We start from the raw sequence: 25,768 nt of genomic DNA, 5'->3' as shown, positions 1-25,768 counted from the left end.
GGCGAGTGAAGATGGAGCCATTCACTTGTGTATGGGCTGTGTGGAGTGAACAGGAAGCTGGATTTAAACCTCTGCCTGTAACCAAAAGTATCCCCAGCATTCTCCTGCGTCATCATGCCGGGGGCGCTCCTTATTTAACTGGTCACATCGCACAGGTGCAGGTCAAGGCCCTGCCTCCTTGTTTTAACTTTGCTACCTCACTGCTTCCATCTTCGTCACTCTCTGACATCATCAGGGTCCAGAGTGATGGCACCTCCTGCATCTAACCGTGCTGCATTTGTTTCTCACCGACAGGACATTCCTTGTTAAGCTCCCCGTACCAGAACGAAAGTGGAAACTAGCCTTCATATTCTCAGACGGGTGTTGTGTGCACTTCCATCACGCCATGTTTGATACACCTGATGCTGAGTTCACAGAGGTGCTCTGTCTGGTACACAGTCACACTCACACCAAGCAGCTTCAAAGCCAAAGCGTAGTCAAACGTTAAAGGACTTGTCTGTTGCCTGGTTGTTTTTTTAAGACCCAGATTTAGACGGTGATTTCACACTGAGCATTTATAGCAACAGTTATTTATATATTTAGGTCCTTCGTGTTTATGTTGACCCAACTGAGTGAATAAGTTGGATCACTTTCTTTGAAGTTTCTAGATAGGACTGTTTATTTTCAGCGAAATGAATGAGTCAGAGTCAGCTCTGATGGATTGGTCCGATTGGTTTATAACTCTTTACACCGCCGCAAGCGAGACCAAGTTCAAGAAACATGAGGTGAATTTATGACTGGTGTCCTGTCCAGGGTGTCCTCAACCTCTCGCCCCAAGTGGTTAGGATTGACTCGGCCTCCCCACGACCTGGGACTAGGAATAAACAATAGAAAAGAGAGATTTGTGTACTACAACAACCCAATTACAGATACCGCCAAGAACATTCTATAAAATAACCTTAATATTTTATAGAATGGCCGCTCTTGTTGCTAAAAATCATCCATTAACTTATATTTAGAACAATTTATATTTGATGAACAGTCCATTTTCTGCACTCATTTCATGGGGAAAAAAAATCTAAACTGTAGTTTTAGCAGTAAGAATCTCACTGTTTTTCAGTTTTTTGAAACATAAACATGCATAAACACTGCCATTGAATTCCAATCCATGTCCATATTTTCCTTGTTTTGAGGTTTTCAGGTCAATTCCATACTTTTATGATCTCCAAAAAAATACCTATCAAAAGGCACTGAGACATGATATTATTTTCCCCCAGTTTTAATCAGTGTTAAAATGAAATTCTCTCACAGTTCTTGCGGGCCTCATAAAACAAATTGAGAGGTCAGACTTGGGCCCAGGCCTTAGGTTTGACACGCTGAAAAAATTATGATTTTCATGATACACCTGCTGAGAGTTTAACCAACTGCTCAGCCATAAGTCTGTTTGGACCGGCTCCAGCAGCTTCAACCCTGGCAGTAAATAATGAACACAACAATAGTTTCTGTTTCATGACTGTGATGGTTGACAGCTTCTCTGACTGCAGCTCGGCTCGGCACAAATAAATTGAATGGTTTCAGCAGGAATAGTTCTATATTTTGGTTTAACTTCAACAGATCCTTCTTTACCCTCATCAAAGTATAAAGCATCTAATACTGTGCTAAACAGATCCATATTGTATCGACTCTGTAGCCGAACTTGGGCGTTTTTCTCCATCTGGATCATTCTAAAAGCTTTGGTTATTTGATCTACACTCAGCTGTGAATTTAGCTGTATTCCATTAGTGGTACCTGGCAGCCTATTTGAGGAATGTTCCATGGTTTTCGCCTTCACATCAACCGATTATTTATCACTGTGTAAACTTAACATGAAACCACGACTGAAGAAGCATTTCTGAGCATTCATGTTTGTGCGTCTTTGAACCTTCAGAAAAGTCTAAAATGATGCGGAGTTTATTCTAAGTCACGAGGAACGCTCCACATGATCCGGCAGAGTAAGTGCAGAACCCTTTTCTGATTCAGAACCAGGCAGGGAAAAATGATGGACGTTTAACAATCGAGAGGAGGCGGATGGAATTCTGACAGATGAAAGAATTGGAAAGTGATGGAAAGATTTCAGGAGCCAGCGGCGGAAACTAATAATGGATCAGAAGGTTTGAGCGACTTAACAATCGTCGGGCCGATGAACTGTAAAGATGGAAACGCAGTCTATTTAAAGTGCTGTGGTGGAAAATGTTTAGGCTGGAAACATGCGTGAGACACAGTCTTTTCCAGGCACAGCCCGTGCTAAATAGCTGCGTTTTGAATTACTGCAGTTAATGGGCCCTGTGTAATATATTGACTGGCTGATGCCAGAGGAGCATAATTTGAAAGTGGAATTTTGGGAGCACTTTCTCATAGCTTCTTTTGGTTAAGAACATTACTGGACACATATGTAGCTGTCGGAGCTGACAGCAGGGGAGATATCCCTTACAGCCGTCATAAAGAAAGCACTTTTACCCCGAGTCACACAGGTGCAATCTCTAAATAGATCGATTGTATAGCAACGCCTCCGAAATAACAAATGGCCTCATATTTGGAAGCATACGCCGCCGGAGTTGGATGGCTTCAACTTATAACCAAGGGAGTGTTTAGGCTAAAGCACATTTGCACTGGCGAAAGGATTTGAACTAAACCCTTTCAACAAACAAGAGAAACAAGAGAGGCTGATCTCAGCTTCGTGTCCGCTGCCACACACATGGATAAAGCAGCGAGGTGGTCTTAACTTAAACACTCCGCCATGTGTTTCCATGCTGGACTCTGTTCTGTTTCAGTGACCTCTCAGTCAGAGGTTGCAGAGGTTTCTAATCATAGACACCGTTACACACTTCCTCTGCTGTACCACACACTAATGTTTAGAAGAGTTAAAGGGAGAGTCTGGCAGGGAGAGCGTCTTCAAACCTCAGATAGATGCCCGTCGTTGCATAACTCTCACCGAGGAATTTGAAGAAGCACCGAGTTAAGTGAAACCCTCTGTGACCTCTGAACCTGGGTTCCTCAACAGCTCTCTATCCCGTAGAACTGTCTTCCTTTTGCAGGTGTCGCGTTCTAAATTTAGGATTGCCACACACTGCGCTCCTATTGCACTCGAGCACATTGAGTTTCTTTGAAGGACGGTCAGATGCATTTGAGACAATCTGAGACGGTCCCTCAAACCCTTGTGTCCTGACAACACACAATGATAAAAGGGTTTGAACAATCGCTAACATCTTTCAATCACGTAGTTCCATTTTAAAACCTGCATCGCTGTCCAAAGAGCGTGAGTCACCACTGAGTCAAGTGACTCCTCTGAGTTCTGGATTGTCTCTAGATATGTTCCATGGACCGTGGACCTGTCCCCGGTGTTGCCAGTCTTTTACCTGATAAAGCTGGAAAGGTGGCCCTTGAAGGAAAACTGCACCTGAAGGGAAGTCACAGGGACTCACCCAAATGTTGGGAGGCACTCACTCAGAGAGGGTAAAACATTTTAGTATCGTAGAAATTGCTTCTGTGAAATAATCTAAATATACTCCTTCAACTAATACTGAGTCTTGTTTACGTTGGATCTCGAGTCGTTCAGAGAAGCTGAAGAGCAGAGTACTTTTGGATCAGATCCTCCAGATGAATTCACCAAATGTTGAACACATACTTTAAAAATATCAAGGACACAATATAGATCCAGGAATGGAGGAACAAATGATCCGCGAAATGCCTTGCCGCTGAGGGAGCGCTGGAATTTGACTGTGCAGACGGGCGAGTTTTAAGTATCATTGTCTGCAAATCAAGAAAACAGTCGACATGCTGTGTTCTATTTTGATCACATTTTTGTGGGTTTGCTCTCCTGAGTCATGGAGGCCTTGATGTATTCATAGAGTATAGCCAAGGAATTGTAGAGTGGAACACCGTTCTCAGTCTTCCAAGGACAACAACATAAGACATACAATAGTGCCAGACTTGGTTAGCGTTGTCTGAACCCTGCGCCTTATACAACAACACTGCTAATATACAGACTTTTACAGGCTAAAGAGTGTCATGCTGCCAAGATATTGAGCCTCATCACATCAAACCGATGAAATCACTGGCGTTTTATTTACCTTAAAACACTCAAAATGTGCTGTTTTCCCCCGTGTCTCTGCAGCTCCGCCCACAGAGCCGAGAAGCAGCAGCTGAGACCGGCTGTGGTGTCGGAACTTCTGACACGTGGGCGAAAACAGCGTGTTTTGAGCTTTTTAATGTCAACAAAAGATGTGAGGAGTTTAATGATTCAAGCTCAGAACATTGTCTGTTTGTTTGCCACTGTTTCAGGAGTCAGTCTCCATGCTGGACCCCGTCTTCCAGACTAGTTCACAAGTGATCCTCATGCATTTTTAAGCAGCACTGACCGGTGCGGCTTATGTATGAACAAGATCTATTTTCCTTCTTAAATTTAGTGGGTGCGGTAAACATTCCGCTCAAGATCGGAATTTACGATAAAAGTTGGGCGCAGTGATGACATCCCTCCCATATTTTTCTCGCCACATATTGTGGGATTGGAAAAGATGGCAATAAATATTTACTCGTCAAACCCTAATGTACCTTGAACACATCACAGTATACTGACTTTGAGAAGTTGCTTTATGTTTGCTTCATATTATTTAAAAAGGAAACTAATATAAAATGATGAAATTATGAGACAAAATCTTTCACATGTCCTATTGTGGCAGTGGTTACGTTCCAGACCCATGTGAAAAGTCAGCCATCATAGCTACCGTCTTTTGTTCATGACCTCAGTCAGTAAACCTTTTCCACACATTTTAAACCCATTCCTATCCCTTTGCTCAACATAAGTCGGCCGTACTCTTTCAGGGAACTTTCAGTTCCACTGGTGCAGCCCCAGAAACAAATCCAGTACACTGTGTAAGGCTCTTCTTCTGGGGATGATGTGAGGACATTTTAGTCCTTCACAGCAACTTCTGCTACTGTATGTATTTGTATTTAAATGGCATTTTGCTCAGGAAATGCTGAATTCAAGGCTAAAATAAATGTAAAAATGAAATCCACAGGTCAGTGCTATTAAGCAGAAAAGCAGCCTGCTGTACTGAGCATGTGAAAGGTGAACTGCAAACTTATTACTGCAAAATAAATTTGGCCATGAGATGATGTCATCAGACAGCATCAAAACACACAGTCAACAACTGATAAGATGTCGTGTTTCTTTGCAGTTTTCCCATCCGGAACAGCATTAACGTTTGCTTTTTGGATCCAGGAAAGAATCCCTTTTCTTCGTCCGCCCCTTAACATATCTGACTGTATCTTCTGCCCCCATTTTTTGGACCACAACGTCTCCATGTGACATGACTTTGTTTCTCTGCAAATCCAGTTTCCAAAAAGCCAGAATTTCCTTTTATCAATACGCAGACCAATCTGCCTCCTCCAATATTTTTGAGAATTTTCTAGCATTTTCGTGAAAGTTTACTTTTGCTATTTGCGACTAGGGCTAGGTGGATGGAAACCCCATTATTGTTGTTGAAGGCTTCTTTGCATTTGAACTGGTCATTCAAAAAGGCCCTGTTCACACTGAAAGGATGAGCCCCTCTTGGAAAGTAGTCTTTATTTATCGGTTACTCAAAGGCCTTTTGCTGCTCGGGAGCTTTTTGATAATCGGTATTTGTCTGATTTCACACGCTAAACTTCTAGCGACGTGTATTGCTTTCATGCTGCGGTATTGTTTCAGTCCCACGTTTCAAAGCTTTGCCTGGGAAAGCAAACTTGAGGCAGTTACATTCTTTCAAGAGCTTCTTTAACACAGAACAAATAGCCTTGGCCGCTCAGCGGTGTTTTCAAACTCGCTCCACTCATGTGGTTCAGCTGCGACCACATCCTAATAGGTTGTGAACCCTTTGAATTAAAAGACTTGCGGTGAACTCAGTGGAGGCTATGGATGTAAATACATATTTCAAAGCTCCGTGAGGCTGCCGCTTCCCTGCAGGAATGCCAACTTCCCCCCATCTTAGGCTGGCACACGACTGCATACCACGGGTAATTAGCTTCCTGTCGAAGCCTTGAATAAAAACACGGCCTTTAATCACATGCCGCTGCTTTGTCTCACCTTCTGCCAAGGCAAATGTTGTTCCTGAGGGAAAAAAAAGTGACACTTAGCTCGGAGGGCTCCTCAGACAGGTGTTTCCCTCTGTGATGTGCCGCCATCCAGGTCACCTTCACCTTCACATTCCTCTGATATTAAATAAACATACTGCTTTCATGGCGAACCGTCTTGCTTTCATGTGATTTCAAGTTCATTTTTTTTTTTTGGTTCTGAGGTCGCCTGAGCGGGAGCTGGGAGTGTGGATGACGATGATTTACGGGCCGGCGGCCGGAGAACTGAGCTTCCATACAGCTGTGGTTTCAGGTGAAGCTCAGTCGCTGCTTTTACAGTATGTTTGTCCGCTGTCAAAAACGGTGTGTACCTGCCTGTTATCCGAGAATCGCACAGCTGCCTGCCAGCAACACTTATTCTCATTTACGGCGCCCCAATTTTACAAATTATTTACAAGCAGTTTAGCAGCTGCCACGTATGAATTGACCTACATAGTGGCTCATAAAGTGCAATAACACGCAAGGAAGTCGACCTTGGGATATTGGATCACACGTTTCCCTTCCTTGTGATTTTTGCCAAAGTATAGCCAGTAAAATTATAGAGCCAGGCACTTAGTTTTGAGCATAAAAACAGAAAAAGGTTTAAGCGTCCAGTTAGCGGATTCTTTTTCGAATAATCATAAAATAGGATATTAACTTTCATATATTCATCTTCAACCACTTGTTCTGGCTGTAGAACTTTCCATGGGCAAGAAGCAGAGTCCCATGCAGGACGTACAGAAACAACTGCTGACGCTCAATGTTTGCCACAACAGCTCACCAAAGGTCTTTATGTCAAGCATAAAGCACTTGAAATGCAGATGAAATATGCTCCCTGAGCTTCTTCCTTCCCTGCATCTTTTCTCTCTCACTGCAGCTTTATACACACACAATTATGTGTAAACAGTGTGCACTCACATTTTCTGTTCTTCACTCTGCTCCTTTTCCACCTCTGTATCATCTAACAAGAAATATTGACAGAATTAAGAAGAAGTAAAAAGCCAAATGATACTTGGTTATATTTTTATAGTTACAAAAATAGTCATATATCTTGTCAAGTAACACGTTTGTGATGCCTAATGTATCAGATGATTGAAATAGACGTTCATATATCTGCATTTTAAGGCACTTTTAAAGCTATTTTTGGATCAGTATCACAATATTTCATGATACTTTTCAGTTTATGTCATGGTACGTGCTCAGAAAGTGAATGGGAATCTGAGGGAATAAACAAAACTCTCAATCTGCAAAACCGTGCGACGTGTTGTTCACTGTGGGCTTTAAACACAAAGCCAGGCCTGGACTTCATCTTCCCACACTGGCACAAACACCGACGGCAAGAAAAATATTTGAGAATTGAACATACAATGTCGGAGCCACAAAAGCTCCTATTAGCAAAGTGCACTGCGAGTAGCTCTCATCACAGCTGGAGTTTTGCTTGAACAGTGAAACCTCATCTGACTTTGGCAACTGCAGGCAAGCAGCAGCGTCTATGTGGTGTCTGGGACTGAGAGAACAGTCAAGGTCAACAATGGATCTGTCGGATGACAGAGTTATTAGTGCTGAAGCCTGCATCTCTGAACCCACTTTTCACATGACTAATAAGAGTGAGACTGGAAAAGATCAGAGCGGCTGTTTCTGCTGGGAAAGTCCAGCTTTTATCCAGGTGATCGGTGTAAGCACAAATGTGTTGGCGGAAAGAAGTATTTGAAAACATACTTGGATGTTTGAACAGCGTGTTGAGATAATAGAGGTGTTATGGTGGTGAGCTCATTGGATTGTGCTGTACCCGACTGAAAGAGTCCATAATGGTTTCCAGATTCTGCGCTTCGGCGAGGACCCCTCCCTGTCTGTCTGTACGTCTGGAATAAAGACAAGAACTTTCTCAGTCACCTCTATGAGGGTCACTCGAAACTTTTGTTTGAGTCATTTGTCGATGTGGTTCACACAAAAGGTGAGTCACTGACACAATTATTGGGTGTTTTTCATCGGCTTAGCTTCACGTCAGGTGCAGACTTAATACTGGTGATCTGCCCTGACTTCTTTAGCAGTTGTTGATCAATACTGAGACCATTGTTTGCAAACATTCACAGCTTTATCAGTCGAATTACATGAGCATTATTGGCTTTATACATGGACCCCATGAGAGAAGAGCCCTTAGAGCAGGGTGCCACGTGAAGCCCTTTGCCTAGATCAGAACTGGGCAAAGTGCGGCCTGGGGGCCATATGCGGCCCAGTGCCAGTATTTTCACGGCCCTTTTGGCATCAGACTAAAACTATAACGAAAATTTCTGCTTTTTTTGTTCTTTCTCTTTTAGTCACCACCACCACTTCAGCAGTAAGTGTAGCATGTTGTTGTTTGAAGACTATAATTTTCTTCAGTTCATCTGCCATTTTTGTGTGCTTTTCTTGTGCCTCATAATACATTGAAGGAATACAAAAAATATATTTAATAATGATGTTGATTTATATTCAATACAAATGCATATAAAATGAAACATTTCAACAGGTTTCATGGCATATTTACACTTCTTAATATCCTTACTTATATTTAATCTTTTTAGGTTCATTTTGTCCTTTCTTACTTAAGTACTACTTGTTTTTTGTTTTTTTTGTTTTTTTTATCATTCGTACCATGCAAATTCAAAACATAGCTGGTTCCTAACTTTTTAGGTATTTATTTTCTTAATGTCTTAAATAAGCAACATTATTTTAAGGAGCAAAACGCTCTTATTGTTTTTATTTTTTTATTATTGTAAATAATAAATAGACCTAAGTTTTACCTGCAGTTCTGGCCCAAAAATATTCACCACTAAAAGTACTTCCAATATTTATGATTTTCATTGAGAGTCTTTAAATATATTGTGTTTAATAACATATTTTGAGCACATCATGTCATTGGGTGACCTAACTTCAACATAACTACCCATATTATGTTATTTAAGTGTCAAAATAAAAGTTACATTTAAGACTTCTGTCCCTCTGGATATTGAATGGTGGATCATCAGACTCAATGTCTTCAAATATTATTCGAGGCCAGCTGCACACTCCTTTGTGTAGCTTCTATTGTAACGTCACTTCATGTGGCTTCAGTGATTCAATACTGCAGTTCTTTTAGGCACAGTGTGATACAGGTTAGGCGGTGCTTATAGGTCAAAATAGGTCAAAACTGTGTTATTGTTTGCTTTATTTGTCGCATCATATAGACCAGTGTTTCTGAACCATAGCACTTCCTCGAGGGCCGCGTGACATTGAATTGACTTGACAGCTGCAAATTTGTAACTACCAACTATGGCAAAGTTAAAAAAAAAAAAAAAGAATGCGATGGTGCTGCAACAATAAAAACAGTTTTGAAAATTAATTGGAACATTTTATGGCGATACTTTTTTTTACACTTATTTATGTCCTCTTTGGAGTTTAAATAAAATACCTTATTTTTATTTTATGACATTTAGACATGGTTTTATTATACCTTTCTTTGATTTGTGCTGCTACAACTCATGTTTCGCGAGTGCATTTCGCACTGTAGAGTAGAATTTTAAAGTGACAAACTCGTCATGTTGTCCCGAGGCAGCAGACCTGCTGTCCAGCCTGACAGTGGAAATTATGACTCTCCCATCACAGCATTCACAAGAGCATGGAATATTTCCCCACTGAAACAAGGCAAGGTGGATTCCTCAGCAACCTGAAGTGGAAGTGGTGACGCAGGATGGAGTCATTGCTCGGTTGGCTGTCAGACCCAGCAGACAACCCCAGACTCACTTATATATGATCGATCGATCATGATTTTTCAACTTGCCATTCTGATCCGACTCACAGTAAAATGGTGAGATATTTACAGCTGAAGCTTGAGATTTATTGTCCGTGTAAGTGCAAATATGTGGCACATGCATCGTCTGCTTTTGAGCTCCGGGATAGTTTCCAGCTGTATCCACCCATAGCTGTAGAGTCCATCCATCACCAGCTCCACAGAGGAGGTGAAGGTGGTGACGCACGCAAAGGTTAGAAAATATACCAGCCAACAAAAATCTGTTCTCAGTAGATGTAAGGCGTTTGGTAGATTACACGTCAACTGCGCTGTTAACATGCAATTATTTTGTACTTCATTGAATACAAGAGGGGATTGAATGAGCAGACTGTTGGCTTCCTTTACACTATTTTCCATTTTTAGCCACCGGTCTGGTAAGTGCATTAGCAGAAAGCAGCTCCAGGTATCGAATCCGCTCCGTGTCATTTATCAGTCACTCCCCATATTTCCAAATGGGGAAGGCTAGACGACAAGGCTTGTTAAGCTGTGGGTCAGTGCAGCAAGGCCCCTTTGTGGGGGTCTCTCTTACAGCACAATGATTGAGAAGTGTGACGGTTACGTAACGTGGAGGTGTTGTGTGATGCTGGCTGAATATGACGCTTGTCCCACGGAGAGAGAGAGCTTTTACGGCCACGGCTAGGTGTTCAGTCACGGCGCGTCAGAGCCCTTTCATGGGGCCTTTCCTCACTTTTTTTTTGTAAAAACCTTTTACGTAACCAAGGTTTTTATTTTTCTTCTCACCTTACCCATTTACCTCCGTGTTAGTAAATAAAAAAATCTTGTTTATGTCTCATTTCGCGTCCACTACAACACTTTATTTTAATAAAAAGTAAGTCACCAGCAAGTTTTTCCACTGTATTTTACCTCACCTTTGCTTCTCACGGTAACTGTTTTCAGGTATGTTATTCTCTTGCCTTTTGGACATGTGGTTTAGTGTGCCTGGCAGGGCGGCTCTCCTGACTCAGAGTGTTTATGCAGGTGCGGGACATTGAGGACAACCCGCCCTGTAGAGAGTTTTGAGGGGCTTTCAGAGGAGCCAAGCCTGCAGTACTAGGAGGAGGCCTATATGTGGCATTTACTGGGACAAGCCCACGGAAGGCATTTCCTCAGGTTACTGGAAACAAAGTAGTAAAAGTGTTTGAAACATGTCACATCAAGGAGAGAGATATTTTGATGACAGCAGCATGATGACTAGCACATGTGTTTCCAGATCATCAACTGCTTCTCAACCTGAAGGTTTTGGACTCTTATACCTCATTTGACTGACCCGATAGACCTTGGTAAGGAAATTAGAGCCTCACACCCGACCAACTTGTCCACTGGTTTCTTTGTGTAACTCAACTGTCCCTTGAGCACCAACTTGTATCAAGTATTTTTACTTTCCTCACTTACGCTGTATCCATTGGAGGCAAGCACCTTTGTGTACCGCACAATATTCATGACTTGTCATGCAGAGGAGATGCTACGAGACCCTGACGATAACTGTTTTGTAAGAGTATTATAGTTTATACTTGCATGATCCAATACAATTGGATTTATGTTTTAAGGCTTAATGTGTGCCATCTCTTTTGAATGAAGTCAAACCTCCATTTTTCGATTTTGGAGTCGGTCATGCAATTTTACTGGCCTCTGCGAAGTGGTGACACGCCGCACTTGGTTGGATTCATTCATATGTTTTAGACAAGATAAGGTCTCTTTGTGCACAATCACTTGTGGTGTTCCTCAAGGTTCTACTTTAGGTCCCGTCTTATTTTTCCATTGACACGCTAACGCTTGGTCAAACCATCCTGTGCCACTGGTGACCAGGAAGTAGGACAGACATGTGCTTGACAAACAACCTGCTTGACTATAGATCATCTTTTGCTGACATAAATGTTGTGCATGTGATAGAGAGTAGCATCAAATCATTTTAAGTTCCATTTACTTATTATAAAGGGTAAAATACTTTTGTGATGATGACTCCTTTATTTCCTCATCATTTTTACGGTGTGTTTATTAAGGTGTGCAAGTGTTAGCAAAGCAACATGCTTTGTAACGGCAGATACTCGCCCCTTTTCCGGTTTGGGTTAATGCTGTTGTGATTTTCATATCGTATGTGTGAGTTTGTTGTTGTAATCCTGTTTCTGAATATGTGGTTGGACTTTTCTTTTGTGTTTTTTGAGTTTGTCATTTGGCCTTCAGGGCCACCATAGAATGGAGACATGACTCCTATCTAAAGTCAAACTGCTTTCACATGCCGACCGGCATTCTCTCCTCTGGACCACTCTCTTCTCTGGCACCAACACCTCTAACCGGTCCAGAAGTCTGAAGCAAGGCATCCAACCCTTTTAGCTTCACTCCCCTTTAGAATTCACTTTAAGATCTTATCGATAACTTTTACAGGTTGTTGCCACCTTAATGTACTTAAGAAATGGTCCTGCTATAGGCCAACTGTAAGTTGTAACTGTCCCTGTAAGTGGCCCCAAAGCCAAGATTCACCTGCACCTTTACTGTGTACTGAGCGTAACTATACTTTAAGCTTTTGTCTCTATATTATATGTCCTTGTTTCTGCCTTGCCTGTAAAGCACTTTGAAAGATGTTTTTCTATGATTATAGTTACATAAAAAGAATCATGTTTCATGAACACTATTGTTCTACACTTATTCAGGCAGATCAACTGAGAGTAGCATCGGCAGTGGTTAGCCAGCGTGAACTTTTCTCCTGGTGTGCCGCATTCTCTTGGCTTTCTGAGCCAGGTTCAAAACCAAGTCGGCCTGTCCCCCTCCCTAGTAGAAGACTAATCGAGTTGGCAGGAAATGCTTCAGGTGATTATTTAGTCCGCACTGGGGGTGTTGGCTAGCATTCTGTCCTGGAGATAAGTTCGGGTTGCTGGTTAGATAAGGGGATTTACACGGGAAGAAAAGCAGCTTGATGGGAACAACAGCAAGAGATGATTCTTCAGTCTTTTCAAATGCATTGTACTGGCACACTTGGCGAAGTATTGAGACGCCAGGACAAGCATGTTATTGTGATCGGAAACGCTGCCAGTAAGCATGTGTTTAATAAGCACCGTGTAAACACCCTACACCTTTGCCTGGTTTACACAAGTTTATCATTTCAAAACCCTGCATGTGAACTTTGGCATCAGCTTTAAATGAGCACATGCCCAATGGGGCATACTGTTGCTTCACTGGAACAAGCACAGATGCACACTTAGCACACACATTAAAACACACACACCAAGGTACACTGCGCTTCCACATCGCACTGAACTAGGTTGAGAAATTTGAAAGAAAACAAACAGGATTCCAGAGCAGCGCGGTGTGGCGTGAGGCTGCTGGACTTAAATACAAAGAGAGGCCTGTTCGCGGCGCAGAGGAGAATTCCAGCTCACAGAACAGGCTCTGGGACAGTGTTGACCTAAGCTACTTTAGAATGTTTGTGCAATAGCTTTGACCACTTGATTAAAAATATCGTTTGATGGTGTAGCGCCCATGTCCTCGCGAGGGGCAGTTCAGACTGGTCTGAGCAGAGCAACATGCTGCCGCATGAAGAGGGGGCTCTGATGAAGTCGCAGTTTGGAAACGTCAACCACAGTCAGGCCGTTGAGAATGATCAAACACGGTGCATTTCGTAATTACATAATGTCTATTCTACTTAAAACTCAATTTTCTAAAGAGGTCACGGCACGCGAAGACAGCTTTTTTGGTTTCCACTCATGGATACTTTGATCATTCGGCAAAGAGTTTTACGTCAGTACTGTTACACACAAGAAGAAAGGGCCACCTTCTTTGTCAAGGACCGTTGATAAATAAAATATATATTCAAGTGACATCCAACTAACGTCCACTCGTACTTGCGACCACGGCCAGAAGATGCTTTTTTTTCTTTTTTTTTTATTCAATGTCTGGCACAGCAGCATATAGCAGCCGGGCATTGCGTAAAACAGTTACGGCAACACAGTATCCCAGCATCTCACTCACGTCCAATCTGACTTGAGACCAGTTGGTCAGAACCGATCCCGGTTGAAAGCCGGATGTTACTTGTATATAATATATAATAATATCAGATACAATACAAAATATAATATAAAAAATGTTCCTGTCATGAATTCCGTGCTGTTTTCAATATCAATGTTGCAGCACTTGCACCCTGCCAAAGCGGTGTTGATGCGAGGATCGTGGCATACTTGATGCACTGTGGACATTAGAAGGGAGCAGGAAAGCAGCTTTTTAGGAATCGTGCTAGAATTCTAGAATGTGGATGCATTGTCCTTGTGTGTCTATGTATGGCACACCTGAAGAGCAGCATCTCTTGGACCACAGTCTAGTGACGACTAAAAAGATGATCCTCACTGTCCGACCCATTTCTCCCATTTTATTTGATCATACTCCTTGTTGTCTGCGGCGTCACGTTTCAAGGGAGTTCGGCTTTCATCTGACCTTTTGGTGCTGTCAAGGGTGTCCCCTGCCTCCCACCCCATGTAGCTGGGCCAGGCTCCAGCCCATATACCCCCATAAAAGGAATGAGCAGACGATAATGAACATGTTATTAATTATTATAATTCTTAATGACTTTTTCCTTAACATCATCTGGAAAACACTTTGTTGAAGTTGAACTGTCGGCGACAGCCAAATGGAAAAACAGACATCCCAAAACCCCTCGGTGTGTAAACATGACGAACATATCACAACACTGTGAGTTTACCAAATTCTTCCCCCTCTTTGACCTCTCCCATAATTTACATCGGCTTCCCATCCGCCAGCGACCGTAGCCTTTCCCAGAGATGCTCAAATATCCATAATCTGCCGTGTTTGCTGAGGAGCCCCTTCCCCCCATCCTAGCCTTTGACCTTTACAACTCCACCTGCCTCCTCTGACAGGTCACACGCACTCTTCACACCTCTCGTGGTGTTAGCTCTGTCCAGCTCTGACGTCAAACCTCTTTCACAGTTGGGATGTGTAATTGTTTGACAATTGTTTATGCTGAAAGTTAAATGTGCCTGGAGCCAGTCACCTCGCTCCCATCATGCCTTGTGGGAGATGTAGTTTGTGGTCAACAGACACTACCAATTACTGTCCATGGTCTCCTTTATTTATGAGAATTAAATCTCAATGACTCCACCTCATGAATGCGCTTCAGCATAACAGTATATTTCTACCCTTGGCTTGGCCTTGGGTGTGTGTGTGTGTGTGTGTGTGTGTGGTCTGACCAGCCACTTCCTGGTTGAGCACTATCATGGCCACCTAGGAGATACGCTTCCATTCTTAACTAAAGTGTCAGTCCTCCATTCTTCACTCCCACCGACAGGGAGGCGGCTGGTTTTGACGTGTCTTCCCTCAAACAAGGTCACCATACTTTGTCTTCTGACATACTTCCTCCTGGTTACGATCCTCTGCGCAAATAGTCGCCTGGCACGTCAGAGCTGATGTGGAGTGGGCAAACCAACATAGCATTTACCTTCATGCAGGACATACCATACAGGAGGAGGGTTGGTGAAAGGTTTTCCTCGCTGTGCGCTTTGTCCCAGATCGTAAATCACCACTTACGAGAATAACAGAGCTCCGTGAGAGCAGTTACTGAAGTGACGCTAGAACTCGCCTGAAAATTAGATTTAGGTTGGATTACCAATGACTGGCGTGACACAATTTTTATTTGGCTTGTGCTACCTTCCCGTTTCCAGTGGTGATAAGGGTGTGTTTCTTCACAGCCCAAATGATATTATACTTTTTTAACTGAGGTTATGTGACCCTCTCTGGCCAGCACCTCCTCAGATGAGTCATTGAGCAAATCAGTTTCACACTATAAAAGCCTGAGTCTAAAGTTACCTCGACGTTTCAAGCCTACAAAAGGTCAAGTTTTGGTGTGAAGGATGGAATTTTTTGTGTAGTGATCCGGTGTAAATAATGTTCTTCAGCTTTTGACTCTGTGCTTCAGTCCAGGGTGCAGCCGAACAAAATATATACTGTAAATATCAGAGTATAGAGCGCACAGAAGATCGGCTCTGTTGGCGGGGCTGCAAACAAATCGGTGAAAACATTGCATTTTGAGAGCTTTAAGGTGAATAAAATGCCAGTGATTTCATCGGTTTGATGTGACAAGGCTCAATATTTCGGCAGCTCTTCAGCCTGTAAAAATCCATGTATTAGCCATTTCATTGTATAAGCCGCAGGATTCAGACCGTGATAAAAAAGCGTCTTTTAGTCTGGAAATTAGGGTATTTAGTTTAGAGTCCCTGAAACTAACTTGAACTTTGGATTAGTTTGAACTTCGGGTATTTAAAGCTCTTTCAGTCCACAAGAAAATACTTGGCGTGTCATACTTGGCCCGTGGTACATGAGTTTGACACTTGTGACTTCATGCAATGTATTGGCACTGAAGTCAAGACCTGTTTTTGACTCCACTTGTGACAGCGGTTTGCTCAATTATTCTCAAATGTTTCAGAAGCTGCAGCAGCATTACGACTGAGCCATCTTTCATAACACTGGTGCGTAGGATCAACAGCCTTGGATGTGTTTGTGATTTCCTCAGTTCCTAAATTTGTCTTGAAACTGCAGGTGAGCACCATTTCCTCTCAGAGAGGAACATTCTGTCACACACCACAGGGTAACTTCCTCTTCAGAAAAACATCAATATTTTGCAAAATGCACAGAAGCCTCTTAATCCCACTGGCATGTTCTTCTATAGCAGTGCCAGTCATGCACGCTGCGCCAGCCCTACCTCATCTTTATTTATGATATTTTATGCCCACTAAATATTCATTTTCAGTGAAGAAAAAGACTGAAATATTTTAACAGCTAAACCCAAAGTTGACATTCCTGCGCTGCAGGGAGGACCTGTGTGGGTCCTGGATCTAGATGGGGGATTACACAGAGCCCCAGTTAAGCCTCACGTGCTGAGATCCATGTTGAAACGTTGAAACGTGTGGGGCCATTGCTCACTGGTTTTAAATGCTTTTTCCTTTGAACTTATTTCTTGATGTGCGTTGTTTTGTGGAAGCGAGCGATGACAAACCATTACTCGGACAATAGAGGTTCCGAGGGAAATGCCCTTCCATCATTTGGATCATCCTCCCTAGTCACCTTTTCATGTCCTCCTTTATCACATTCAGGAGCCTCCTGGCTTCCTACTTTTTCCTTTCACTACCTCTCTTCCCTCAACTTCACCAGCCCACCTCCTCCACTCTCAACATATCATCCGAAAACATCATGATCTGTGGAGACGCTCAATTTACACCTCCACCGCGTCCAGGAAGGGGCGGAGAGTTCATCTAATGCTGACCTTGAAGCCCTCCGTCACCACCGTCTCACTCTTCCCATGCATGTTGTGCATCTCTCGACCTCCACACTCTACACTCTATACAAATTCTCTGGACTTCTCGGTCAGGATCCTTGGTGCCAACAGATCAGTGGTGCTGCTTTCATGGAGAAACCATACTGCTGCTCACTCAGCTTCACTCCTCTTTAGATGCTAGAGTTCTGAGCCTCCCATTTGTCTTAAAAATCAGCATCATCTTCAACTCACTGTCACTTATATTTGAAATTGGACTCTAATAAAGGGCCTGTTGACTCCATAAACTTTGGTTTATCCGACCTCTTCAATGAACAGCTTTAACATCATCCAAAACTTGAACCACGAGCATCTGGAGTCACAGTTAAGGAAAGCACTGTGGTGCTGGTCTGTAAACCCTTTGAGAGAAATGGTTCAGCACATTGAAAACATTAAGAATTTCAAGTCCTTTGAAGCCAAAAGTGACCCCACTGCTTTCTATGCAAAGATCAGATAAGGTTCCCAGATTCAAAGACCCGAGGCTCGGACTGGGACGCTGGACTTTGATCCACACTAATGAATATGGAACACATCTGAAGACAGTCTTCAGAGGAAGATCCAAACCCAGACAGAATAAAGAGGCCACTTGCAGAAAAAAAAGCTGGTCGCTAGACTTTGACAGAGGACAGATAGATAGCTAGAAGTTGAATTTTATTCCCCTAATGGGGTCATGGGTGGCATCTCTGGCAGGTCTCAGTCAGGCTCTGTGTTGGCAGGAGTCGGGCGATACGTATCACAATATTCCTGAGACATATGGGTGTTTCTAGTGTGGCACATTTGAAGAGCGGCACTGAATGCCACAGATTTTCTCTTCCGTCTTGAACACTCACTAAATCTCATTGTTTATTACAAGGAGCAGGAATAGTGGCTGGATGCCTCAATACAACTCCAAAACACAAACATATCCAAGTATTTATTCATAAAATAGTACTTAATATATCAGTACATGATCAGAATATTTGAGTGTATCAGTATTTTCTTACATTGCTAGTTACCTCTGATGTACTTAAGATGAACAATATGTCTGGTTCCAAACAGTTTTCTCCGTCTCGGGGTGTCCCCTGGTCGCCTTTCTGTGGCTGTTTTTTACGCCCAGATTCTCTTGTCCCAAAACGAAAACCATGGAGAAGAGTGACTTGTGCGTCCAGTACAGAACAACAGGCTAACAAAACCTTTTCTTGTTGTTCTGCGATCGCACTTATCGCCCTCATTGTTAACAGACTATGTCTGGAAGAAGGGTATTATACGTCTCTGCCTGAGCGACAGCACTTATTTAACCTATTTCCATCTGTTATTTCTTAAAGCCATTCGATGCTTAAAAGCCTAAGCATTTGTCCAGATGAGTCTCTCTGTGATCACGACAGACGGGAACATTCTCCGACCAGGTCAGGTTTTGCCATTATCGACAGATTTTCCAGGTCTTTTTTTTTTATACTATCATTATTTAAATGGTCTCTGCGCCTGAAATACTTTTGTGACTTCAGAAAAAAAAGCATCACTATGTTATTCCTGCCTCACGTCCTGAACAGCTCCTACCTGTTCAGACTTTCCCCCCGCGGTGACTGTTTGGACGGAAAAGCTCTTCACCTCCTGACAGCATACTGTCATTTTCTGTGTGTACGCAACTCTAAATGTTTCCTGTCCCACTGACGCACAACCCCAGCATGTTCTTTGCCCAGCTGATGAATTTACAGCCACGTCCAAATCCTTTTTCTGCCTCTTCCTGCCAAGGAAACTTTTACCTTTTGCATCACACATCTGTGACTTCCACACACGGGTCCAAGACTCTACGGCTGCTCTGGAGGTGACTCCTGTCTGTTCCCTGATCTCATCCGCTAATGGGTGCACGTTCCGAGCAAGAAATAAACAGGAACATTTTGTCAATTTGCTCTCAAGATTATTATTTTTTTTGGATCGAGTCGTTCAGTGTTGGCATTTTCTCGTTGCACTGTGGACAACCTGTTATTTCCAAATGTTCATTCTATTTCAGCTTCGCTCCATGAAATTCAAATGGATATCTGGAGTCTGACAGTTCTTGATGTTCCTACCGCTTCAGATTCTCTCTGTTTTTAATGCCGCCACTGTTTCTTGGTCAGTTTTTGATACAGATTTCCATTGGTCGGGCGAATGAGTTTAAGATTTCCAATTATGGTTTTTAAGTCTACACTCAGTGACAGCAGGTTTGAACTTGATGGTCAGAGTTTTATGAGGGTTTTTTTTTTCAGAGCACCGATCTATACAAGGTAATGTCACCAAAACATCCTCAATGAGGAACACTAAATCAGATTGTGCTGATAGATTTCTGTTTAAGAAGAAGAAAAGTTCACTCATCGCTGCTGCGCTTCTACCCTGAAGGTTCTAGCAAATATTACATTATTACATACATATATATATATATATATATATATATATATATATATATATATATATATATATATATATATATATATATATATATATATATATATATATAACTGCAATTACTTATTTTAGTAACATGTAGCTTGAAAAGTATTCCGTTGCAAAATGTTGTCTTTTGCCATTACCTTTACTGAAGTGGTGGTAAACGTTTTTTATTTAATAATCATTTACGTCTGTTTTTAGTGCTATGTGAGTCAGCCTCCCACTGCCCTCTAGCGGTTGAGATGAAGCAGTACGCTCAGCAAGTAAGACGCATCACGTTGTGAGTCTGTATTACTTTGTCGCGCTTTGATGAAGTCATCCTGCTTCCCCTCTCATAGAGAACTGCTCACTTCAATAGCCCAAATAACACATTTCACCTGAAAAACATTAAGGTGGTTTATTAAGGCAGCTTGCGCTCAATATTAGATTATACAGTTGATCATACATTAAAATCGGAATTAATGGCAACGGTAGTTATGGCAACCATTAGTGTTTACTTTCTCCTTCACACCAGGGAAAGTCAACAAATATTTCATCAGGTGCGCAGAACCGATACGCTGCTTGGGAAATATCTCAACATGTTAAAAAAGGTAAATCATGTAGGAGTGTGGGAGACAATTGTGTCAAGTTCTGTGATATTTATATCCACATCCTCCACGGCTGAAGACAAACATGCTTATCTGAGGTGAAGGGGGCGAAATAAAGCATGAATTCTGACTTTCAAAAACAGTACTTTTGCAACATTTTTTTCAGTGTCCAAAAAAAAAAAATGAATAGCTTTAGGAATCATCACTAAAAGCTCAGCAGCTAGAAGTCAAATCTGCTTTTGTCTGATCTCCACTCCTCAGCAGTCCTGTACATTGACAAGTTAAGATCTGAAGTGATTTGGTCCACACACACTCCTTCAGTGCAACAGTGTTACATTCACCCACATCAAGCAACCGATGCATTTGTGGACTTTGCTACATCAAAGTTCTAAGCGGTTGCATAGTGTTAGCTTGTCCTTCGATTGAAGATGACCGATGTTGATGACGTTCCAAATCCCTCACTACAAACATACTGCATAAGATTGTCCAGAATATAAACCATGCTCCAGTGGGACTCCTAAAATAAAGCTGACAGAGTGTACAGTACATACAGGTACAGGGAGTGTGCAGCCCTCGCCATGAAGACTTTTTAAATGGTCTTCACACTTGGTCCTGGTGTGACAAACAGGTTGGTTAACGGGACACACCCCAGATGATGAGTCCCACCACCACAGCGACTAAAGCCAAGACGATGAGTAGGATGCACGTCTTCTTCCTCGAACTCCTCTGGAGGAGGAGAGAAGACATTGTTAGTTCCCTCCTTCTGTTGAAGGTAGAAATGGATGGTTCATCGATGTGTTGACTGTGGACCAGAAGAGGACTGTCCTGCCAGCAACAAGTGAGACCTCTGACCTAACATTAGGCATCAGGACAACTGACCTGGAGCAATAACAAGAGTTGTTGTGGACTCATCGTAGCTAAAGCTCTGGAGCAACTTCACTCAAAATGTATAGTTTGTTGGCCGGAATGACTGAGTCAGTGGTGGTAAACGCTTTTTATTTAAATAAAAACACCTTTACCTGTGAATGACTGAGTTTGTGGGCTGAACTTCACTGTCTTGGAAGTTGTCATGTTATGCAAACTATTTTGTTTTTTTTTGCCGAGCCAGCAGTTTTTTTAGTGTGTCTATAAAATGAGGTGAATCAGGAGGCTTAACAAGCCCTGTCTGACAACATGGTGCACAAAAAAGGAAAGGAACATGAGCTAGTGAGTTCGTGTTGGGTTCTTTAACCTAAGATCAGACAGATCTATTCAGTAGATTTGGACTTTACATCAGATTGTGCAGCTACTTTTGTTGCTCTGTTAAACGTCTGTGTTTTTACCTGCGACTCAGACGCGCGGGCCAACTGCTGCGTGGCGCTTTGGACGGTCACTTCGGCACTTTCCACATTGGCTTCTATACTGTCTGCAGGACACATCAGAAAACTGTCAGACATTCAGCTTTTTTCAAACAGAAGACGTTTACAGACTTGTCAGTTTTCATCCTGCCAAAGTTGCCATGCATGTGCTGCTTCAATATTAGGTCGTGAATACAGCAAAGACAGTTTCAGAACGGCCCTTTAAGATCTAGTTGAAAAACAGTAGCTTGACAGTAGCTTCTCGATCGTATCTTGGCCACCAGATGCCGCCATATACCGGTGTCATCTGGTGGCCAAGATACGATCGAGAATCAGGCGTCCATTTTTTCATGTTTTGCAGACGCCCAGACGCCCTCCCAGCTAAAAGCCTGTTCTCAACATGAATCCCATCAGCGATATCCCTATATATGTCACCATTACGTAATGTTTTTCTTAATCCAGAAAGCAAATATTTTCTGTACAATGAATGACTTTAAATCAATGATATTACATTATTACAAGACAAATCACAGGAAAAAGACAGAACCAAAATAGCCTCAACTAAAAGATAAAACTGAAGACACAAAGGAGGGGAATCAAACAGAATTTCTACAAACATCGTACACTTCTATAGGCTCCTTCCATGGCAACAGTCGCAGTCAAGCAAGGCAGTTTTCAATGAAACATCTAATAGTTTGGCTTCAGCTCTTCCTTTCCTCAGTCCTGTGAAGCTCAATTTAGGCAAAGTAAAACAGACTTTAGCGATCTACATACAATGGTATATGTTTAACTATGCAAACCTGAACAGGTTATTTACACTCTGAGTTTCTCTCTGTCAATATTTAGTCAGCATGTGTGCTCACCAATCATGTCTCCCTGCTCGTGCACCATCATCCCAAGGTCCTTGAAGATGTCATTTATATCTACGATGTCACTCTAGGAATGTGAAGAGGGATTGTTTTAGGCATGAGTTAAACAAAAATAGACTTCAAATGTATTCACACCTCCAACTGTTGAATGGCCAACTCCCTCTCCTGGATGAGCCTCAGGTCGTCTTCAGTGATGGCTTCAACCTGCATCTGCGCCTTGTCGTCACTGCGAGCGCATCAGAGAAGACACCAGTGAAAAACAGTGGACCTTATATTTGAATAGAAAGACGAAAGCAAACCTTTGAAAAGGTGAAACTTCTCCATATCCAAGCTCAGGTGGCCCTCCCTGCAGATGGAAAACATGTCCGACTTTAACGCACTGGTCGGCGTGAGAGGAAACCAGAGTGCCAGGAAGAAACCCACTTGAGCTCAATCCACCTATCTCAAGCTGGATTGGAACCTGCAACCTTCTTACAGTAAACTAAACTCAGATACGGGAGAGTCAAAGCTGCTCTGGATTACAGTGAGATCCACTTCCTGATTTTTTTTAACTGATCAGCATTGTAGCAAAGCGGGAAAGAAAGACCCTGGTGACCTTCCACTTCTAGTGAGGGAACACCTCCCGCCCATGTTTGATCCACTAACAAACAGTTTTATCTTATCAGAGTAAACAGTGATGCTCAGATAAGTAGTGACTGATAAATGGTCGAACATCAACCGCAAACTATGGGTGACAAGGTGACAAGGTGCTTTAATTCAATGCTGTTAGCTCTAATGGATTTAACTAGAGTGTTTACATGCAGAATTGTCTGCTATTTGATCACCTCACTGTGTGTTTGTCTCATTGGAATTTTAAACATTGTGGATTAACATGTGATGACATTGATCTTGTGTGTAACCAATAGTTTCAACTTTGAGAGGAACTACAATATCAAGAAGCAATTGAACACAAGTCGTAGCAGAACGCCAGAATGTGTTCACGGAACAGCCTCATTTTGCTGCTCCTTATGCAGATCATGTGAGTGACTCACAGACACCCTGGAGCTGGCTCGCACTCGCGCCACAAACTCCCGCTCTTTGTCGGCTGCCTGCCGCTGTGTTTTCTGGAAACTGTTGAGGGCGGCTGAGAAGTCATTTAACAGACGCTCTTTCTGAATCTTCCTCTGGCGCTGGAACACACACACACACACACACAAAGGTTTAATCCTGTCATTTGGTCCAATGGGAATGTGCAGCATATTCAGTCACCTGATCAACTCCCACAGGAAGTGCACTAAAGGCCTTGATCATACGGTCTGTCTCCTTTGCTAGCTGGTTCCCTTGCTGCTGCTTCTGCTGCCTTGAGACCAGAAATACACTGAGTAACGTCTGGACTGTTTCGTTGCAGTAGAATACACAGCCTTTTTGTGATCATGTGCAACTGATGCTCACAGTGACTGTCGAAGCAGGGCGTTGTCTTGATCTGTTCCCAGTTTGATCACGGCCCGTTGGATGTCCGATGCTTGGGTGGAAAAAAAAAAAAAAAAATACAGGTTACTTGCTAAATAAAGAAATGAAGCCGGTGTGATGAAGTGGATTACTTAGCAGGGTCAGCCTCTGGATGTTGGAGCTGATGTTGTTCACCAGAGCACTGGGCTCCTCAGGAAACGCAGCCTGGTAGGCCATGATGGCGAGCTGAGAGGGAACACAGTCACACTAGGTTGCCTGTATTTCTGCCCTGGAGAAACAAAGAATCGTCTCATACTTTCTGTACTTTGTTCTATATCAGTGATAAAACAGACGCCCGTGCACCAACATTGTATCACCAGACTCCTGAACTGTATCGAGTATTGTCCCACAAATGTTTGACAAGTACGGGTCAAGGCTAGAGATCAGTTAGAGACCCTTCATCCAACTTGGTAAAACAAATAGACCAAGAACCGCAGCTAAAGTTCAGCCAGATGTAAACAATTTTGTTCAGTATTGAAACTTAGAGTGAGCGAATACGGCCCTGTGAACATCATATCACTTGGCAGTGAGTGTGAGGTCAGGGTCATATATGTGGTAGATGTTGTCTGATACTGTACCAGGTCAAATAGTTCAGCTAACTTTGCTGTAGAAAATTGAAAGCTTGGTTAGTGAGCGGAAGTGTGCCACTTCATTATTACATCACGAAAAGATGAATTTTATGGTAAAATTCATTTGAATTCTGCTGGCATCCGGTATGAAAATGAAGAAACTGAAAGTGAGTCAGTGAAATGTGTACATCTATCAGATCTGTAAACATGAAGAAGTGACTGTATATCAATTTAGTGATCGATCGAGACGAATGTCATGAAAGAAAAACACAACAAAACTACATAACAGCGTAGCGTTTTCTCTGGAAGGTATCGTTTAATGGTTGAAAGAGCAGGAGACATACAGACTTCCTGTATGGTCCATTGAACAACATGGGAAGTTTCGCAAACATGTCAGCACCAAACTGTGTTCTGGTTTTACGGACATTCACTTGTTAGTGGTTGACGTTTGAGAAAGTCCAATTCGCCATTTTGTACCTGATTTCTGCGTATTTACTGGTGTTTCACTACGACACGAAATGCGGAAACTAGTAAGCAGCTTTGTCGAGTCTTCAGTAGAGAATAGTTTTCCTTTAAATCCCCTTGTTTTAAGCGAGTCAGTTGATCCCGATTCGAGGTGAATATTGCGTGTTATTCAGGCTGCTGTGACTGTAGCTGAGGTAAATCTGTGGTCGCCAATTCGAAGAGAAAACATCGTCGACTACAGTCGACGCCTCGCTACAATCGAAACGTTTAAATGTCGTATAAATGTCAGCGGGGGTATGTTTTAGTGTTAGTGTCGGCTGAGTTAAAGTTTCAACCCTACCTTTCTTGTTGACTTGCAGCAGCGCCGTTTCCTGATTCTGCCACTCCTACGTCACATGACGCTCACGCTTCGCTGAGTTCGTTTTTTTTTTTTTTTTTTTTTAAATTAAATTTATTTTACGTACTTATTCAGAAAATGAGTGTTTTACAACGATTAAGAAATATATTTTTTAAATAAAATACATTTTAAAATTATTATTATTATTATTAATCAATTAATAGCATGACTACAGCGGTTGCTAAAATTAAATGAATACATTTCAACTCTCAATGTTAATAGTCTGATCTATTCGATATTGTGACTTTTAACTACGATACGCTGCGATGTTACACATATTATCTAGGGAGCTGTAGAGCAATAACAACCTGTCTCGTGGTTTCAAACAGTTGAGCCCATTTTTTGGTTCAGTCTAAGAAGAACATGTGATCACAAAAGTCACATTGCACCACAGGATCCCTCTCGGGTCCTTCAGGCTATCTTTGGGT

The 25,768-nt window shown here is 42.4% G+C and overlaps 1 protein-coding gene across 1 annotated transcript; it reads right to left on the bottom strand.

Moving 5' to 3' along the window:
* Window positions 1-19,736: 19,736 nt before the first annotated feature.
* LOC128771942 (syntaxin-7-like) lies at window positions 19,737-25,358 on the bottom strand. The gene is made up of 10 exons (XM_053887846.1): window positions 25,284-25,358; window positions 24,002-24,138; window positions 23,853-23,922; window positions 23,670-23,760; window positions 23,453-23,590; window positions 22,721-22,767; window positions 22,557-22,647; window positions 22,416-22,488; window positions 21,538-21,620; window positions 19,737-20,941 (listed from the first exon to the last, which is right to left on the bottom strand). The coding sequence occupies exons 2-10, from the start codon at window positions 24,084-24,086 to the stop codon at window positions 20,849-20,851; spliced, it is 771 nt and encodes a 256-aa protein (XP_053743821.1). The 5' UTR covers window positions 24,087-24,138; window positions 25,284-25,358; the 3' UTR covers window positions 19,737-20,848.
* Between the last annotated feature and the right edge of the window lie 410 nt (window positions 25,359-25,768).

Source organism: Synchiropus splendidus, chromosome 15 (genome assembly GCF_027744825.2).
Source record: "Synchiropus splendidus isolate RoL2022-P1 chromosome 15, RoL_Sspl_1.0, whole genome shotgun sequence".
In the NCBI taxonomy this organism is placed as follows: domain Eukaryota; kingdom Metazoa; phylum Chordata; class Actinopteri; order Syngnathiformes; family Callionymidae; genus Synchiropus; species Synchiropus splendidus.
Note: the sequence above shows the minus strand (reverse complement) of the source record. Positions and strands in the feature narration are given on the sequence as shown.